The sequence below is a fragment of the Amblyomma americanum genome, chromosome 7 (assembly GCF_052857255.1).
Source record: "Amblyomma americanum isolate KBUSLIRL-KWMA chromosome 7, ASM5285725v1, whole genome shotgun sequence".
Taxonomy (NCBI): Eukaryota; Metazoa; Arthropoda; class Arachnida; order Ixodida; family Ixodidae; genus Amblyomma; species Amblyomma americanum.
Genome location: NC_135503.1, coordinates 61,724,129 through 61,741,829, shown reverse-complemented (window position 1 = coordinate 61,741,829; position 17,701 = coordinate 61,724,129). Strand labels below are relative to the sequence as shown.

General features: G+C 45.2%; 1 protein-coding gene across 6 annotated transcripts in view; it reads left to right on the top strand.

Annotated features, from left to right (window-relative positions):
* Positions 1 to 17,402, top strand: part of LOC144099216 (monocarboxylate transporter 10-like) — a 220,696-nt gene extending 203,294 nt beyond the window's left edge. For 2 of the 6 annotated variants that reach the window (XM_077632363.1, XM_077632362.1), the window contains exons 3-4: positions 10,923 to 11,208; positions 11,758 to 16,272. In XM_077632363.1, coding sequence (XP_077488489.1) covers positions 10,923 to 11,208; positions 11,758 to 12,762 — 1,291 coding nt within the window. In that variant the 3' untranslated portion in view covers positions 12,763 to 16,272. Of the gene's footprint in view, positions 1 to 10,922; positions 11,209 to 11,757 lie in introns of all 6 variants that reach the window. The other 4 variants (XR_013307346.1, XR_013307348.1, XR_013307347.1 and 1 more) reach the window with 4 other exon arrangements.
* The last annotated feature ends 299 nt before the right edge of the window (positions 17,403 to 17,701 follow it).

Here is a 17,701-nt window from a genome sequence, read left to right as displayed (position 1 = left end):
GCTGATACCTTGAAAAAGGGCCCGTTTTAAACCACACTCTGCTTCTTTGCGCAGAGCTTCACCTGTTGATTTTGTTCCGGTTGAGCTCAGTAACATTAGATATCTAAACACTGCATAATATGTGATGAATACTAAGCATCTTATATATACCGTTTCAGCCTTTAGGCATGTATAGCCTTTTGTCTATAAGGATTAAAATCTTATCATTTTCGACTATCAAGGTGCGCTCATTTAACTAGAAATGAATGCACATTTCCAATTATAATATCTCTGGTCAAGAAACCAATCGTTATCGTCAGTGGCTTCGCTAAAACCGGCTTGCACACTTCTGCTCGATGAATAGAGTAGTGCAAAGATAGCGAGCACAATTACGCGTCTCCGTTTGACGTAGAACCGACAGCCCTGTATTGCTCCAATATACCGACTCATACCAACAAAGCGTGTGCATGCATTATTATGCGCGGATTTTGCCTCTAGCCCCGGTGGACTATATACGGGTTGTGAGCAGTCTAGTAAGAAAAAAATTGCTTTTTTTAGCGAAAAGTGAGCTCTGCGGACAGCACAGCGCTTGCGTGTTGTATATCAGAACATCTACTTCCCAGCATGGTTGTTGTCATGCAAACCTTTAAGGATTACCGGCGTCCTCCACGGCAGCAGTGGCGTACTGAAGGTTTGAGTGAAATCGCGCTTTTTGGTAGGAGCACACACCTTGGAAGCAATTTGAATTCGTCAGTCACAAGTCATTATACCCACTTTCCATAATCTGGTCCCTGAAATCATTTAGGGAGTAAAATTAGTCTTTCTTGGGGGGCATACGCGTATGTTGATTTCCTCCGCTCCATTTATTCAAGTTCGAATGTTTCAGGAAATCCCCAAGGTGGGGTAAATTTTGCAGTTAGGGAGTAATTACTCATTGGCGTCCATGCAAGCGCAGCCATACAGCGGCAAAGGAAGGTTATTCAGTTTCGACGGAAACTTCATAGTTTTGTTAGCAGTTTCTTTAACTACAAAGTTTCAGTGAAAGCTGCGTAACTTTCCTTTGAAACTTATGACTTCGCTTTCGTGCATGCTAGTGAGTAATTGCCCCCTAATTACCCTCTATTTATGGGGCAAGAGTGAAACTGCGGCAACGCGAGGGGGTGCCATTCCCATTTGGAAAGTGAAAAAATCAAATGCCAAAGGATGTTCGGCAATAGTGGGTGTGCCGCTCACACTCACGTCCTCACGACCGCGGGAATGTACCTCGTGTGTAAACAAAGAACGCGGCCCGGTTAATCTGCATGAGACTGAGACGAGGTTAACAGAGTTCCCGCTCGATTCGGGCCCTGATCGATTTGAGAAATGATAGGCAAAGACATTACTTGGTGTGGGTACGGACCCAATCTCTTGTCTTCCGAGATTTTTTAACCCTTAGCGGGCTTGTGTTCAAATTTTTTGTCGCCGTAACTGGGCTGCATTAACTTCTACTAAACATATATATGACCATACTTTTGTTCATTTTCCAATCCTCCGAAAGATATGGGGACTGTTTTTTTCGTATTCTATGTGTCTATTGTCCGTGTGATTGATTGATGTGCGCGTTTCCTGTACCGCTAGTATGCTATTGTATGCACGGGTTTTCTGGACCTAGTCAAGCTGCACAGACACCTTTTAGCCAGGAAACCTTCCAGTTGTATCTCGAAAATAAACCTATTGATTGATTGATTAATTCAAATAATGTAAAATAAATTCAAGTAGCCCCTAGAAGGGCCTCATCTCCGCTTTTAAACGCGTCGCCGACCATTTGATCACCTACCTTACCACCACTACCAGAAGGGGAAGTGTCAACCTAATAGCATTATGCATATAACTGACTAGGATACTACGATCAGCGCCAAGAGCTCCGATAAATGCTGTGTGTCAAAACGCATCAGTGCGTACAGTGTGTTATGCATGCACCAAATTCTCGCACTCGTAATAAGAGCGAGCTTTATGTGTGTATACTGCGTTTCATCCCTATCGCTTCGGCAAATGGGCCGTCTGGGGTGAAGGCACAAGTTTGTTTGCGATGAAAATGGGAGTCGGAATACAAGGCATTGTTTGCTGTCCACGAATTCATCACTCGTTAAGTACAGTAATTTTAAGCAAGCAAGCTTGATGTAATATTTATGGTAGCTCTAGCTCGTAAAGGTGATGCTGCAATTGCCTCTTAAGCGGCAGAGATATAAAATTCGAATGAACGTCGCCTGAACATACGAACCAAACGGACTTCCCCGAAGCCCCTTTTTCCCCCACTATAAACCATGATAGTATTCAATTATTGTTTTTAGCCGAAACCCTCGGTTCAGCGAATATTTTGTACAGAGCTAAAGTACTGCTTTGAGGTCAGCCTGCATATTTTCTGCAGACTTGCAGTATTAGTCGTCCACGAAACTGTTGGCACTGCAAACTCCGAAACTGTCATGTCTGCTTAGTGGCACCGAATTTTAGTTCTAATGCGTGATGTATCTTTACAGTGATGCGCCGCGCGTTAAAAAAACATGAGCAGCCACGTGGATTGCCCCAACAAGAGCTAAATAATTTTGAATTGATGTTTTTCTCTTATGTCCCAGTTTCTGTTTAAACAACCAAGCGATAGCTGTGACATAAACACAAATTGAGGCCAATTCTGCCTTGCAAAATGTGCAGTCGCTGCTTTCTTCGTTTTAATCCCCAAAAACTCTTACGCAGGCTTTGCCTGAGCCGGAATGCCAAAAATAATGAACGGGCAGTGATAATATAGCGGTTTTTACATACCTCACGTGACCACAGCTCGTCGTCTACGTTACAGCCATCATTCATTGGAGGAAAATTAAACGACATGAGAAAAAAAACTGATTATAAATTATTCACATGGCGAAGGCAAATTCCGTGTCTGGATTCATGTATACTATACTCTTGAGTACAATTCCAGAAAAAAAAAACACGCATTCAAAAAGCTGTGTCTCTAGTCTGTTAAGGTATTATAGTGACCCTCCTCGTAAGTAGCCTGAGCAGTAACCGTTTATGTCAACTGTAGTGACTGTCTTAGGCACAAAAAGTATTTTATCTAGAGACGCACCAATCAAAGTTGCTTCAGGAAGCCTTTAAAAGCTTCTGCTTCTCACTAGGCATCCACCCGAAAAGTTAGAAACATACAAATACTCTGATAGTTAACGACCTGAGACAACAATGCATGTCGGAGTTCTGCATAAAATTACTTTGTTACCATATTTACAAGGCACATATTGTTATTGTTAAAGAAGAAAAACATTTCTACCAGACATTGGAATGATCAATACTTACCTATTTCGGTTCATCACTTTAATTGTAAAATATGTTCAGCAAACCCCTACATGGCAGCGCATCCCCTCGAGGTCCCTTGAAGTTCCTCCTGGTAGTATTTCATTCCATAGACATGCTAACAGGGCATTTATTTTGACGCTGGATAGAAGGCCCGAGTGCACCTGTAGCTGAAAATGGTTACAGTGACTCTCCTTCCGATGTATCTTCTGACTGAGGAATGCATGTACTCAAAAGGAGGTCCAAGTTATTTTGGTATACCTTTTAATGAGGTTAAGTCATGCTCGTTTTGGCAGGCTCAAATGTGAAGCCTTTCTCGTGCTTTATGAAGTTATTCCGTGTTCCGCAGTAGAAGTGGACAATGCAACAGCACAGAAAAGCATTAGAACAATTTAAACCGGAAAGAGAGCTAGGGTAAAGTATAGCGCCATTTAAAGGCAGCGCTGAAATCCCTTCTGAGCCTGTCTGTCCTGTGTCCTTAGGCCACTGGCGTCCCCTAGCCAGTGGTAAGCTTGTGTACTTTGCATTAGCCTCGCATCGCGTTATCTGATTGAGCCGGCCCATTAGTAGCTTCACCTGGCACAGCTTTTCTAATGCAGAAAACGGATCATAGTTCATGCCACGTGCACCTATTAAACAGCGCAGTAATCACTGCCTTCAGCTCTTTCATGCACGTCAAAGTAAATTATGTGTCTGCTACAGGTCTCCGCCATGAATTGGATAATTCCCCTCGGCACCCTATGCTGGGTGCGTTGATGCGCGATGGGCGAAAAGCAAACACAGGGGCAGGCTAATATTAGTCCGACACCATAAAATGCGGATGCCACATAACGCCTCCATGGCCCTGCTTCGGAGACCCCCTACAGAACGCAAATCACGTACAGGGGGCGGTGGTCCACAAATTACGTGTTCGCGCTCGCATTATCCTGTGAAACATTGCGTTCCGACGAATGACAGCGATAAGATCTCACGTTGAGTTGTGAAGCCATTAAGAGCGCGACGAAAGCAAGCGAGCGGCTAAGCCCCGGGACACACCGCACGACAGGGGTTCCATGGGCGCCTTAAGGTTTCAGGCATAATTCCGTGCGTGCTTATATTTGTCATCATAATGGAACTAATTACGACTAAATGTCATTCATATGCTTGCGCAAGCACTGGCTGTGCTGCCCGCCGCACCCACCTCATCTGGGTTGCATCTTGAGTGTGTGTATTTGTGTTCAAGTATGTGTGTGTGTGGTGGGTACGCGCGTATGTGACTGGAATACTGGTTAACAGCCTCTAACTTCTGGCTATTATAACGCTGCTGTAATTCGTATTTTATAGCTGTGACGAACCGTATTGACTTGCTTATTAATCACAAGACACCCTGTCCAAAATAGAGAGTATACTAGAAAGAATATTCGGTCACTGACCATGTAAAAACGCAAGCTGTGGTATGATCGGTAGTCAAAGATTCTTTTTGCTATGCTACCACCGTACGAGAAGGCATTCCGTCAAACGCTAGACCACATAGATCATATTAATTCCATGGCTGTTCACCTTACTGAAATTTTTTTTTTCGCAGCAACGAAGTCTGCTCCGGCACATTGCGCGCTGAAGAAGTATAAGGCACTTCGCGTCACTTTTAAGTACAAATTCAACGGCGCAAGCAGGCTGTATGCACTTAATTAACTTGTTTGTAAACATAAGTGAAGGACTTGTGTGCTTAGGTTAATGCTAAGAAGCCACAAATAGCTCCGTGTTGTGCCGTTTTTGACCGAAATTAATGTTCATTTATATTATCAAATCATGTTAAATTAATGTTATTAGCTCAAGGATCGGCGCTCATAGAGCCACGTTGCTTTGCCGGTACGCTCAGATGTTGTTGGCAAAGTTTCAGAACGCAGTTCTTAAGCGCTCGTTTGTGGGTTGAGCTGCGTCGCCGCCGTCGGTGTAACTGAGCCAAACCACGAATAAATAAATAGAAATAAACATTGCCGCGACTGTGACTCGAACCCTCGGCGCCACGAACAGATCAGCTTCGCTGGCCACTGCAAGTGAACACTAGCCTATAGCCGAAGCCGATTACGCCTCGTACTAAACTGCAACACACTCTCGCGGTGTTCATTACACAACGTCGACTTATTCAACTAATGCTGCTATCGGACTAATACGCACATTCTCGAGCGCTGTGCATTGTACGTCGTCGTCTTCATCACTACTACTACTACTATCGAATAAATATCGTCGCCAGGCGTGCCCACGACCCAACAAAGCAAAACAATGAGCCTACAGAGCCTGAAACACCGTCAGAGCTGCGCTCGAATTTCGCACTAGGGAGAATCGTACTCGTCCTTAGGCTTTTTTTATCAGCAAAAGGATGCCTAGGCGAGTTGTGTCATAGATGTTTGCACGCCAATGCGATAGAAGAGGCACCTAATGTCATTTCGGGAATTCTCTGGAGCCAACAGCACAGAGAGAACACGGGAATAGAAAATTTCTACTTCGTAGTGGAACGCCCACCGGACCATGTCTGCACAGCTGTTATCAGGCACCCAGCCTGTATTTCAAAAAGCTGATTTGCCTGCACTGGAAGTGTCTATGTAAATACGATGCGCTGTAGGTTATAGAACATCGCTGAGCACACATGAGCACCGGACACACTTCAAAGACAAAATTCCTGTAATATGACGGCAACCGTATATCGTGGTTAGGTGCTTTGTTTTTCACGGAAAAGGGCGAGGGAATAGAATAATTTCTTTCCCTTTCCATTTCGTCCTGCATTTTTTCTACTTCTGTCGCCCAGTATGCTCTCTAAGTCATTGCAATCAGTCAGACGGACGGAAGGGCGGAACGAATCTCATAGAATCGCATGAAAACAGCTGCATCATAGCTCTTTTACATTCATTACATGCCTTACATATACTGCCTATGCACAAACTGGGAGCAACAAGGAGAATGGAAAAAGGTGCCCTCATTTTTTTTCGCTTTTCACCTATACACGCGATTAGAAATATGTCGTCATATTCAAAGTGGCATGTAGTCAATAGAATCCATGAGCACGAAGAAAACTATAAATGGCGCAGCTTCAGTTCAATCTCGAGCTGCAGTGCCTGTAAAACATTTATATCTTCTTTCTTGGAAAGGAGCACTAAGTTTGGAAATCGCTGGGTCTTGTCTTCCTTACCTGGAGTGCTAAATGCAAAACGTGGCGCTCCTAGTTATGCTGTTCACAAGTTGCACAAGAGTCTTCGTAACCGAGTTATTTTGTTCTAATTCCTCCCCAAAGCTCGCGACAACTGTTCTCACTTTCACGCCGGCCGTTTTCACACGCCAGACAGCGGTTTGCTTTTTGTCTCTTATTTATTCTTTTGCTCCCTAAATAGAAGACAGACTTGTTGGCTCACATGAGGTTATCATCATCGACAAATAACCACCAGTTTACAGAGAATTTTTTTTTTTATGAAACGAGATTCTACCTATATTACGTTTTCCGTAACACGGCCATATTGGGTACATTGAGAAGCCCATTCTAGGTCTTAAAATTAGCCAATATATACCTTTTCCTCTCTCGTGCTCCACAGTCAACAACATGGAAGTGAGCAGTGCTGGCCTGATGTATAATATTGTTTTATTCATTATATGTACTTTCTTACGATATATTCCTTTTTAAAGCCAGCTTACCTGTTGTCAGACATAAACCATTAATGTAAAGCTTCCCTCTCACTTTGCCGGCATAAATCAACTTCAGAATCCCGTCTCCCAAACTTATTTGGAAGATATAATTGCCTTCCGTCTCTGTAATCAATCATAATCATCATCGTCTGCCTAACCACGCCCAGTCCAGCACAAACGCCTCTACCATATCTCTTCAAATAATGATGTCCTCTACTAGTTGCGGCCACGCTAACCCGCAAACTTCATTACCTCATCTGCCCAACTAACTTGCTGCCGCTATCTGCTACGTTTGCCTTCTATTAGAGTCCAGACCTTTACTGTTAACAACCATCGGTTATCTCGCCTTCCCATTACATGCCCTGTCCGCAGCCATTTTTTCTTCTTGATTTCGACTAGGGTCCCATTAACACGCGTTTGTTCCCTTACCTCTGCCTTCTTGCTGTCTCTTAACGTTGCACATATAATTTTCCTTTCCATAGCTCGCTGCGTTGTCCTCAATTTAAGTTCAGTCCTTATCATTACCCTCGACGTTTCTATCTACTCCATAGCAGAGTACCGATAAGTTACAGCTGTTATGTACATTTCTATGTCTACTGGCAAACTGCCATTCATGACCTGAGAGTACCTACCATATGCGCTCCATTCATTCTTATTCTACTCATTTCACTCTCGTGGTCCGAATCTGTGGTCCCCACCTGCTCTATGTAGATGTATTTTTTTTACAACTTCCAGGGTCTTGCTACCTATCGTGAATCGCTGTTCCCTTCCGAGACTGTTCCACATCTCTTTAGTATTTTGATTATTACTTTTAAGACACACCCTTTTCCTTTGCCCATCTAAGTCATCGATCATGTTTTGCTGTTCATCCCCTGAATGACTTGTCAATGCGTCATCGGTGAATCGCAGATTACTAAGGTATTCTTCACTTATTCATATCCCTAACTGTTTCCAATCTAGGCCCTTGAATACCTCGTGTAAACAGGCTATGAATAGCATTGGCGAAATCGTGTTTCCCTGCCTCACACCTTACCTTATTAGAATTTTATTGCTGACTTAATGGAGGATTATAGTTGCTGTGTAGCCGTCATAGATATCTTCCAGTACTTTCACATAGGGCTCATCTACACCCTGATTCAGCAATGCCGACGTCACTGCTGAATTTTCTACTGAGTCAAATGCTTTCTCACTCCGTGCAGCGATGGCGTATAGGTAAAGCATCCGGCTTGCGTGCAGTAGGAGCAGGGTTCAAATCGCGGTGACGCTGAATTTTCCACCGGAAAAGAAAATGAAATCCTATGACCAGGCCTGTGCTGCGAGCTCATCTCGGTCATCAGAACCGTAAAATCACCCCCTCACCAGAACAGGATTTGGCCACCCTGGTGTATTACTTGGCCACACCCTGCTATATGAATACACCAGCTAACTCTTTAAGTAATAGCTCAGCATTAATAAGGCGCGTTAATTTTTATTGGAAGTGGTAACGTTTTCTATCGTGACGCCTAGGCAAAAATTTTCTGGAAACGCCGAAGGTTGCCCTGCGCCACGCCTCCAAGTGGCGGAGCTCTCGCTGCTGGCTTCCAAGCTCGATGATCAACGATTGAGTGGAGAGCCCTAAGAAAGAAACGTAATCACGCCTAAGAGGCGGCGGCTACTGCCGTTACGCACGCGCGATTCATCATGGCCGTGCCGCCCTCCTTGCCCAACAGCCGGCACGGGCCGAGTCCGGGGGCAATTTGATAAGATCTCCTCCTCCTTAGAAGTGTGGATGTCCGGCGGAGATGAACGCCCCTTGCGAGGAGTGCTGAGTGCGTAGGATGGGTGCTTTGATCAGATTGGCATCTGCGTGCCATTCGCTCTCGCATTTTCCCGGTGCTGTTCCTTTTCTTTTTCTCTTTCTCTCTCACTTAGCCACTTCGTGCTCCTTAAGTTAATTGTCACGGACGACAAATCACCGTATCCATCGCCTAGGGACATGGGCCTGGCCTCGACGTCCAGTCCAGGTGATCCTGAAGAGGGAAACGAACGGGAGCGCATGATAAATGTGTTCAACTGAATCTGGAAGGAACAAAATTCTCGGCTCCTAATGAACCTTCTAGGCTACTCTGAAGTATGCGTGTAAAAAAAAAAGACCGCGCATGAACACTAGGTGCGACGCCACCACTATGTAACAGATGATAGAAAGAGAGCCAAGGTGTTGGATATGTGAGTTAAGGACATGCTTGATACTGCGCTTAGCATGTCTGCAATTTCTTTTTAGAGCTTTAAAGGCTACTACTCATATAATTTACAGTTAATTCGCAAAAATATTATTCAGTCTTGTCTGTGTGGTTTGATTTAGGGTATTAACGTTCCAAAGCGACTCAGCCTATGAGAGACGCCGTAGTGAACGACTCCAGAAATTTCAACCACCTGGGAATCTTTAACCTGCACTCACATCGCGCAGTACACGGGCCTCTAGCACTTCGCCTCCGTCGAAATGCGACCGCCACGGCCGAGACCAAACCCGCATCTTTTGGGTCAGCAGCCGAGTTCCATAACCACTAAGCCACCGCGGCGGCCTCAGTCATGGCTGTGACGTTCTTATTATTTAGCTTGTTTGACTGGCTGCGGATCGTTTTTCTGTCTTAAAGCAGGAATCGGCCAATGTGAGTACCAGGTTTCTGTTTTGAAATTCTCGTAACAAGTTTTACGCAGACGATTACGATTAAAGCCACACTGAGCAAACGCCAGTTAATTTTTCTTCTTCGAAAAAAAACATTTTAATGGCTCCTTACGGGTATGCCAATATTTGTCCAGAAACAAAAAGCGCGTGTATTGCTGAGAAAATTGCATTTAAAAATTTTACCGCCACGGGATTCAAACATTTGATGTATACACCTGAAAGGACTCTGTGATTAGCGTTTTGAAGAGAACGGCATTTTAGCCTAGCCTCTGGGATCCATGAAGAAAAGTGTTGACGTTCGCAGTTTCCAAAGGCGGCTGGTGATGGCGGCACCTGTATCTCATTTCTTCGCCTTTCTACATTATAAAGGTTTCGTTTTAAGTGAAAGTGGCGTTTTTGTCGTTATAACACCATAACCTATGGATTGAGGACAACTCTAAATGTGTTGGTTGTCTTTGTAATGCGTGGGACGGGCCGCTGCCAAAATCTCTTCAAGATACTACGCCCAAGAAGCTACGGACCTGTTAATAAGCCTGCCGGACGCGTCGTGATAAAAGAACACTCCACGTCAGCACACGTGCCTGCAATGGAATGCTTATAAATACCACGATGACACGCGCAGTATTATTCTTACTATAGCTAGAACCTCATTTTTTTTAAATACAGGCACCGCTAATTTACCTGTCGCGTCAAAAGTGAACTAAACAGGGTTCCGTGGCGTAGCGCCTCCTGCTTCCGCCGTGTTAGGAATTCTGCAGGCATTGTATGTCTGCACACGAGTCTTACATTGGCAGTGTCTTTGTATATTTGAATGTTTCCTCTAAGTGCGCTTTGCTGTGAGCAGCACGTTCTGCTTAATTTCGACGTAACTAATCTCTAGTTGAGCTTGATTCTATTCTTTACAACGTAAATCGCTTCTTTTTTGAACCTATTCAATCTGCTTTTACTAGCTTCTGTGCTTGGCGCATGGTGCTGTCAGAGGTTGACGGACAATTTGGAATGGAGGCGTTCCGCAAAGCAGTGCAAAACAAAGGCGCCAAGCACCGGAACGACGCGCACGCAATCTGCTGATATATAGCCTAACTCTACTTAATGATCACTAGATGACTTCAATGGCTTATGCGCGATCAAAGTAAACCACCCAACCAAACTGAATAACCTTTATTAACCAACCTGTTAAGCCGGAGCCCTAAATAACACATGTCGATGGCGGCGTTCGAGATAGTGACACATCATACAGCCCTCTTCAGTCGTCGTCTGTGTCAGTCACTTGGAGTCGCTCGTTTCCGCTTCCTCCTGGCAGGGTCGTGGGCTGGAGGCTGGGCCTGCAGGCGCTGACGGGCACCGTGCTCGTGCTGTTCGTGCTGGGCGTGTTCTATCGGCCGGCGTCGCTGTACCACCCGCAGAGGCGCGCCATCTTGCACCTGAAGAGTATGCAGCGTCGCTCCAAGGCCAAGGACCGCGCATCCCAGGCCTCCGATCGCCCGCCCTTCATCGACTACGCTGTGCTCCGCTCCCGCACCGTCCAGATCCTCGTCGTGGGCACAGCGCTCGCCGCTTTCGGGGCCACCACGCCCCTCGTGCTGCTGGTGAGAGCTTCCGTACAGCAGTGCCTCTAAAAGCAACTCGCCAGAAATATCTTGCACTCCCAGCAAGGGATTCAGTTCAAATACTTTATTTGTTTCGTCGATTTCGTGACCATCTCTACTTTAATTCTACGTTAACCAGGTCTGTAGAGCAAGCCTTGACAAGTAGTATGGCTGTCATCTTCATCTGCTTACATGGTCTCTGTATTGGGAATTGAGAGTTCTGTATAAAACTGCTACGTCATAGGTTTTGTACATAACATATGATTGCGATTAGTCGGCAACTTTAGTCATAACAGCTTTAGCACACAAGTGTCGACGAAGGCGCGTCGAAGTGAAAAAGTCTACTTGGTACTCCAGGGAAATGCTAACGCGGAAGGCAGCGTGAAACGCACAACGCTAAAAGAAATTACAGTGAATAATAAAACTATGAACTGTTCTGACTGTTCGCAAAGTTAAGGCTTTGCGAGCTTATTTTCTCGTCTCCCAAATAAGGACACATTTCTCGCCTTTTCAATGTGAAAAGAAACCGCTCAATCTATTCCATTTCAGATGAACCTAGCCGAGCAAGAGGGACTGGAGCGTTCGTCCCTGCTCCTTCTGCAGGCATTCCTGGGGCTTGCCTGCGCACTAGGGAGCGCCGCGTTCGGCCTCATCGTCATCAAGAACAGTGTGCAGTGCCTCATTGCGCGCCAGTACTTGTGCCAAGCGGCCGCCTTTATGATAAGCGCCTCCCTGCTGGCCTTCACGGCCCTGCACCAGTACCACGGCTACCTCCTCTTCGTGTGGATATACGGCATCTTTCTGGGAGGATACCAGTACGCCCTGAAGATGTACACCCTGGAGAAAGTGCGTGCGCGGAACTTCGCCAAGGCCTGGAGCTTCGTCCAGTGGTCCCAGTCGCTGCCCGTGCTTATTGGCGTCCCGCTGGCGGGGCTCCTCAACGACCAGTTCGGCAGTCGCACGGGGTTCTACATGGCCTCCGCGTTCTGCTTCGCGGGCGCACTCTCTCTCTTTTTCATCGACCTGCACAAGAAGCGCATACGGCGTAGCCAGCAACGGCCCGACTGCCGTCGGTGTTCGGACGTTCCGGCCGCCTCAGCAGCCGACGGCGGCGCGGGTGCATCGTCTTCCCGCCGATCCTCCTTCCAGGACTCGCTATGTCACGAGGCAAGGCTCCAGCAGCGCAGCTTCACCTTCAGCAACTACGCCGACTTGCGCCGCCAGGAGCTGACCTGCATCTCGGAGGAGGCCATCATGGACAATTTCTTCGAAGACTTCATAGACGACTGCATCACGTCATGCAACAAAGAGGAGAAGTACCTCATGCTCAGCGAGTACGAGAACAACCTGAACAAGACCCAGGAGACCCTGGAACGGCGCATGCGCGGAGTCCGCCGCGCTTCTATCCTTCTTCCGTACAAGTACGACCAATGTCCCAGCTGCATGCGGCTGATGCCTGTTCAAACTAACGGAGAGCCGGCGCCTAGGGCTTCGCCGCGGAGGCTTCAAAGGCCCTCAGTGGACGTCATCGAAGAAGTTACGACGTCGCTTTGACGCCTCTCATTGCGTCGCTAACTGAGTTGGCTTAGCGCATTACTGACGCCGTGTAAAGCTTACATAACATGCATTAGTCAGCACCGTATTCGATGCAAGGAGGTGGCAAAGTACGTCACGTAAGTGGATTAACTGAATGAGCGCGAATAATTCCTTTAATATCATTGTATTTCCTGAGCGTCTCAATAACACATTTGATTTTTCTCAAAGTGTATTTTGTTCCAGTGCGGTGTGAGCTGCTGCGTCTGGTTCATGAAAGAAACTGCTTCAGGACTGTTACCAGTGAAGCTTTGAACGACCTGAACGGACGTGATCGTGGACTATGAACATGTTTCACTCACAAATTTAGATGCGGTGTGATATACGAAACAAGTCATTCATAGCATTAATACTGTTGTCTCTGAGGCCCTGTCACCAACACCTACTGTCGCAGAATTACATTGAAGTGTGAGTCGCAACTATTCAGAGCGCAAAAAGAGTCCCCATGATATGAAATGTTCGTTGTCTTTTGGCGCTCTTGGAAGGCGTTGATGTTCCAGTGGCGGCTGAAGGGACTATGTGAAAGTACAATAGAGCTTCTTGAGGTTTGTAGAGCAAGGAAAATGTTGCCTAAGCCACGTACTTTACACTAATTTACATAAGAGATTTAGGGCAGGGTTTATATGTAAAGCCCTGTATGTAAGAAGCGAACATCCCACTCGCCGTTTGAGTTGACATACAAGCTTTTAGACCACCTAATGTTTCTTAAGGTTTCTTCGTTCTTTAATACACCAGCGCTCATTTTGTTCTTATGAATGTATCTGCGCCTCAGACATGCCGCAAAGGCACTATCTATAGATACACTATGATGGGCTATTGGCAATGGAAACTTTGTCATGCTTTCCCTACTCATGATGTTGAAATCTTGAAATGTGGCGAATTGGAACTTGCTTATGTTGCATCTCAGGTAATCATCAGAGCGCAAAAACAGTGCGAAGGACAGAGAAGAGACAGGATGAAGGCAACTGCGAAACGCTTCTTTCTGAGTTGTACACAGACACATTTATGCTGCTCATACACGCAGGTGTATATATACTGCGGCTAGAAATGGAGAGCTCGGTGTGAGCACTGCTTATATTGCCCTCCCTATAGAGACGGCCTTTTCGCGAATGTGTAGACAAATACGTTCCTTCAGATAGCACATATACCTGTATACCACTCACAACAATTTATTTAGATATTCAGCGTTCCTTCTGGTCCCTTCTGTGTTCTTTGTCCTGTTTTCTTATTAGGCTGGGATGAATTTCTGAACTGGCATGTTTGACGATTAACAATAATTCGTCATGTTTTCAGCGTCGCTGGTATAGCATTTAAGAAGGATTAAGTTTATTTCCGTATGGCGCATACGGAGCTTATGAAATCTAGGCGAAATACAAGGACACAACTACAGGAAGGTCGGAATGAATATGAACGTTTTATAATATCGTGGACATCACGCGAAAAATATACGTAAATCAGTCGGAAATCATATTAGTCTTTCCGAAATCACACGGATTTCCGTGTGTCTTTCATGTCATCCGGACACTGAATTTCATTAATTCTGTGTGCGCGACAGATGCATAATTGCTGACTCTTTGATACTTAAGAGCGCTTCGAGCGGCTTGTGCCATATTCATCCAAGCTTACAGAAGCGGCGCTACTTAGGTTTGTAAGGCGTTTGCTTAAACATTGTGCAGACGAGAGGTTTAAACTGGGCTCATAAATATGTACAAGGAATGAAGTCAAGAATGCTTTTACCAGTGCTAGTTCTCGGTGTTGCAAGAACGATGTAAATGAGAAATGCAAAATGCAGTGTGTTATATTTGGTGTGCATTGGTTTATCCTGTGAGTGCCGCTTATCGAGCTACGTACGCGCTGCGACATCATTAAGTAGCAAATAGGAACAAGTACTTAGTATCCCAAATACTAAATGTGTCACTGCCAAGAGATGAGGATCGTGCAATATGAACTGCGCTACGGAATACAAACGGAAGGAGAAGAATCAGTTCAGCCATTTTAGCTGGCTATCTTCCGAGAAAGAAAATTTTGTTTTAGGCCACTTTTCAGCGTCGTTGTGTAACACCATTTCTATTACAAGAGCTACACTAACGCAACTAAGTACTAACTGCTAGCTTGTGTAAAACGGCTGCAATACCTGACATAAAAAGTACATAGCAAGTAGGAACGTTTGTAACAGCTCACAGCTGTACTTGCCTGAGGCGAGAAACTTGTTTCTCAGCTGCGTGAAACAACCCATTACTTTCAATATCCAGCAGCCGTATTGAAGACACGTTGCTGTAAAATCATAACGTTACCCTCATATTTCGCGTAAGTACACCGAAAGCGGAGCGCGAGCAAGTTCCGAGTGCCTTGCTTTTTGGAACATGTTTTAAGAAACTCAATTCAGGTCGACACTTGCATGATTGTAAACGTTGCTCATATTACACCTTCAGTTAGAATATCCTGGCACATTATTGTAAAGTTTGCAACAAGTGTGCGGATTAAGATGAATCGCGGGGTCATTCCAAGTTGTGTGGCGCTGCTGGTTTTTCACAAGGAGCCAAATAAGGCCGTTGTCCAATAGAACTTGGAGCGGCATAACCGACTGCCTGACTTTGCTACTGCCACTATTACCAAAAATTACGTCAGGAGTCACTGATCACCTTCACACCATTAATAAGTTCGCCCCTCAATGAGAGGCACTGATTATTTTTTACAAGATTGTTTTCCCCCCTTGTGCTTGGTTCTCACAAGAAGCCAAATAAGGCCGTTGTTTATTATAACTTGGAGCGGCATAAGCGACTGCCTGACTTTGCTACTGCCATTATTACTACAAATTACGTCAGGAGTCACCGATCACCTTCACATCATTATTAAGCTCGCCCCTTGATGAGAGGCACTGATTACTTTTTACAAAATTGTTTTAACCCCTTTAACTGCGCCAGTCACTTTGAAGAAGATTCTGGTTCATGTGGCTAACGCACAACTTCACATTGTTCTGTTCTATCCGGATAAATTTACTTCTAAAACTGTTTTTCAGGATTAATCACAATGCGGCTTTTTGGTTATATATCCAGCGCAGGATATATAATGCAAGCGATGTTATCCATCATTCATGCCTGAATATACATTATGCTGGAGTGTCATACTGCGCTGACATACTTCATCGAATCTGAACAAGAGCTGTAAATTAAGGTGTAACCATGAGAAGGGTTTTTTTTTCAGCCATTACTTACTTTTGATCATCTCACCGGTAACAGAAAACGGTGGACTCTCTTTTATCTGATGCGACGGTTGCCGAGAGCTCTTTCATTGCCGGTGACCAGGTGCTGGAAACGCTATACTAAACTGCTCTTCGACAGCAAGGATTTCCTCTTTCCGTCTCTAGAGCAGCCGGCTGAGACAATGGAGGAGATTTGGTGAACATGAGAGTGCGCTTTGTTCGTGTCTTCCGCTCGATTCTCTTTCTCTCTCTTTTACGCACACTTTTGTAAAAAAAACAAACGAATTTTTCTTTAGTGACTCTAAACGTGTGAAGATAGAGCAGGCTTGTTAAAAGTACTATCTAGTTTTAAACAAACAGTTTGTGTAACGTGCTTTTGAGGAAAGAGCAGCCCAGATAGCCGAAGCGGACAGCAAAAGCTCATTTGATTGCCGTATACTGTAGCTTTACATGCCTAGACGTCGGTAAAACTGCCTCATTCACTGCACCATTCGCAGTGCAATCATATTTGTTTGCTTTTCCTGGTAGGGAATACTCTACCTCATAACAGTATAACCATGAGCGCTTTCACCTTAAAGACAAGTACGAAATAAAAGTGTTGTACATGGAAGAGATCTCTGCTTAGAAGGAAATACCGCGTTTGGACTGGGAAGCTACACGCTCATATAAGGGTGCAAGTGGGCAAATTTAACTTCAATCGATGTTTAGTTTCCTTGGCTAGCGTATTCGACATTTTAAGAAAATTTCAGCGTGGACTCTATTCACAGGAAGTATCCGGGCCAGTTGGTGCATTATTCTTGGCAAAAATCGCAGTGTCTGTGTCTTCGTATCTGGGTCCTGTTCCCTGCCCGCCGTTTTGCCAAGAAGACTATATTATTTTCTCCTTCTTTTTAACTGCAAGAATTGGGAACAAAGCGTTGTCGGGACTTGCCGACAAAAAGTGTCGTTCTTGGGGACTGAGAAACAGAACAGGATATGTCCTGCATCTTTTCATCCAGGCGTCGCGCTTATTCTTGTGCTGATGTCCTGGACGCAAAAACAATAGGTGTAATAACGACAGAGTTCGATGCAATCGCCAGCTCGGTTTTCTGTAAGTACATCCTCATGCTTTTTCGCACTGTACAACAACACGGGACATACGCTTCTTTTTCATGGTCGCACATTTGCAGGGCCTGAAGGGCATTACGCGTCGTCGAATTATGGGCAGCATTGTCTCATCACTCGTCTGCGTTGTTTTACCTTCGTCAAGCGCTGGGACGCGTAGGCAATATACCCGCTTTTTTTGTATACCACTAGCACGCCTTATTTATTTAACCAAGTGTGTTAGTCAACGTTTCAGAGACGTGATGTTTACATGACATTGTCGGTGGCGTTTTCGAATGAATAAAGTTTGTTCCTAAAAAAATTCCCTGAACGCGTGGCGCCTTCTTCAGAAGCATCTGCCGCCTGGCAGAAGCCCATATGTCAAGGCGCATTTCTAGGCAGCCGCCGTAATCACAGCGAGACGTTAAGGCGATACAGAGACTGCCGCCACTAGCTTGCATCGAAAGTTAAGGCAACATTATTTAGTCTGGGTGCTCAGTAAACGAAATAAAAATGGTATTACCCAGCCCGCAAATTAAAGACTAATGTGGTGATGGCATGAGCAAGTTAACATTGTCGTTTCGGCAAGAAAAGAGTGTGCTTCCGCTTGTACTA